The sequence below is a fragment of the Corvus kubaryi genome, unplaced genomic scaffold (assembly GCF_017639235.1).
Source record: "Corvus kubaryi isolate FWS band 111438036 unplaced genomic scaffold, C.kubaryi_AGA036_p1.0 36698, whole genome shotgun sequence".
Classification (NCBI taxonomy): Eukaryota; Metazoa; Chordata; class Aves; order Passeriformes; family Corvidae; genus Corvus; species Corvus kubaryi.
In genome coordinates this window covers 3,964-6,263 of record NW_024580922.1, presented here as the reverse complement: position 1 = coordinate 6,263, position 2,300 = coordinate 3,964, and the positions used below count along the sequence as shown (strand labels likewise).

General features: G+C 69.6%; 1 protein-coding gene across 1 annotated transcript in view; it reads right to left on the bottom strand.

Moving 5' to 3' along the window:
* The window catches only part of LOC121660620 (dysferlin-like), a gene marked incomplete at its 3' end in the record, with an annotated part of 6,008 nt that extends 5,119 nt beyond the window's left edge, over window positions 1-889 (bottom strand). The window contains exons 1-2 of the mRNA XM_042020026.1: window positions 462-889; window positions 246-386 (exon numbers count right to left, since the gene is read on the bottom strand). Of these exons, the coding sequence (XP_041875960.1) occupies window positions 246-386; window positions 462-686 (366 nt within the window). The remainder of the gene's footprint in view (window positions 1-245; window positions 387-461) is intronic.
* Window positions 890-2,300: the final 1,411 nt, after the last annotated feature.

Here is a 2,300-nt window from a genome sequence, read left to right as displayed (position 1 = left end):
GTCCCCCTACCCTTGCCACCCCCATCCCTGCCACCTCCATCCCCAACACTCTCATCCCGTCACTCCCATCCCTGCCACCCCTACCCTTGCCACCCCTATTCCTGTCACCTCCATCCACCCGTCCCTGTCACCCCCATCCCTGTCCCCCTGTCCCTGTCACCCCCATTCTGTCACCCCTATCCCTGTCCCCCATCCCTGTCCCCCCGTCCCTGTCACCCCCAGCCATGTCCCCCTGTCCCTGTCACCCCCCAGCCCGCTGTGCCCACCGGGGCCTCCCACTCACCGTCCTCATCCACGGTCCCCGCCGTGTCCACGTGCCAGTCGCTGGTGACGCGCCAGCCCTGGGGACACGCCACCTCCTCCTTCGGTGGCACCGCCACTCCCTTCTGCCAAACCAGCGACACCTGAGCCCCGACATTCCCGTGTCACCCCCGCGGTGTCCCCACGCTGTCCCCACTCACGGCGTCCGTGCTGCCCGTGCCGGAGGGGCTCCAGTTCCCGCTGGAATCGCGGCTCTGGTTCTCGTACAGCTCCTCCAGCACCGCGCTCACCTCGGCGTCCCTGCGCGGCAGCACCCTGGGGACACCAGGGGACAACGCTGGCGTCACCGAGGTCCCCACGGCGGCAGGGTGGGTGGGTGGCCCGTGCCGCTCACCGCCGCGGCCGCTCCACGCTCCAGGGACCATCCCAGCGCCAGCCCTTGGGGGACCGGATCTCGTCCGGGGGGGGCCCCGCTCGGCCGGAGCTGTCGGAGAACGCCGGGCGCCCCAAAAGCTTCCGGGGCCCCCATTTCCCCAGCAGCCTCGTCTGGTTCTCGTACTGGGGGACACACGGGGCGCGGCCTTAGGGGACGCTTTGGGGTGGTGTCCCCTCCCGGGGTGTTGTCGCCTCCCAGGTATTGTCCCCTCTCAGGTGTTGTCCCCTCCCGGGTGTCACTGTCCCCTCCCGGGTGTCACTGTCCCCTCCCGGCTGTTGTCCCCTCCCGGGTGTCACTGTCCCCCCCCGGGTGTCACTGTCCCCTCCCGGCTGTTGTCCGCCCCCAGGTGTCACTGTCCCCCCCGGGCGTCACTGTCCCCTCCCGGCTGTTGTCCCCTCCCGGGTGTCACTGTCCCCTCGCGGGCGTCACTGTCCCCTCCCAGGTGTCACTGTCTCTTCCCAGGTGTCACTGTCCCCTCCCAGGTGTCACCGTCTCCTCCCGGCTGTTGTCCCCCCCCAGGTGTCACTGTCCCCTCGCGGGTGTCACTGTCCCCTCTCGGCTGTTGTCCCCTTCCGGGTGTCACTGTCCCCTCGCGGGTGTCACTGTCCCCTCCCTGCTGTTGTCCCCTCCCGGCTGTTGTCCCCTCGCGGGTGTCACTGTCCCCTCCCAGGTGTCACTGTCCCCTCGCGGGTGTCACTGTCCCCTCCCGGCTGTTGTCCCCTCCCAGGTGTCACTGTCCCCCCCCAGGTGTCCCTGTCCCCTCCCAGGTGTCCCTGTCCCCACCGTCTCGGTGTAGAAGCGCAGGGTCCCCTCGAGGAGCCGGGGCAGGTCCCCGCTCTCGGCCACCCGTCCCAGCCACAGCCGGACCCGCACCTGCGCGTGGATGTCCCCGCAGCCCTGCGGCACAAAGGGTCACTGCGGCGTGGGGGACACGGGGGGACACGGGGGGGACGTGGGGGGACAGGGAGGGGACACGGGGGGACATGGAGCAGGCACCGAGGGGACTTGGAGGGGATGAGGTGGGAATAGAGAGGGGACATGGAGCAGGGACGAAGGGGGACACGGAGGGACATGGAGGGGATGTGAAGGGGATGCAGAGGGAATATAGAGGGGACATGGAGGGGACAATGGGGGGATGTGAAGGGGATAGAGAGGGGACATGGAGCAGGGTCGGAGGGGACATGGAGGGGATGAGGTGGGAATAGGGGCTGGAGGGATCCTGGAGGGACACAAGGGGGCTGTGGGGGGGACACAAAGGGATTGGGGGGACAAAAAGGGGCTGAGGGGGGACACAAAGGGGATGTGGGGGGGACGCCCAGGGGCCACCGGGAGCTCCCACCAGGAACAGCGTGTGGATCCTCCCGCAGAGGCGGCCGCAGGCGCCGGGGCCGCGTGGCGAGTGCAGGACATCGGTGGCCGGGACACGCGCGGAGCCCACCCGGCGCTGGCCCTGCAGCAGCCACAGCTGCACGTCCGGGACACCGGCCTGGGGCTGCGGGGACACGGGACACGGGATGGCACGGGGACATGGGACACGGGATACGGGATACGGGATGACACGGGATGACACGGGACACAGGGACAGGGGACACGGGATACGGGA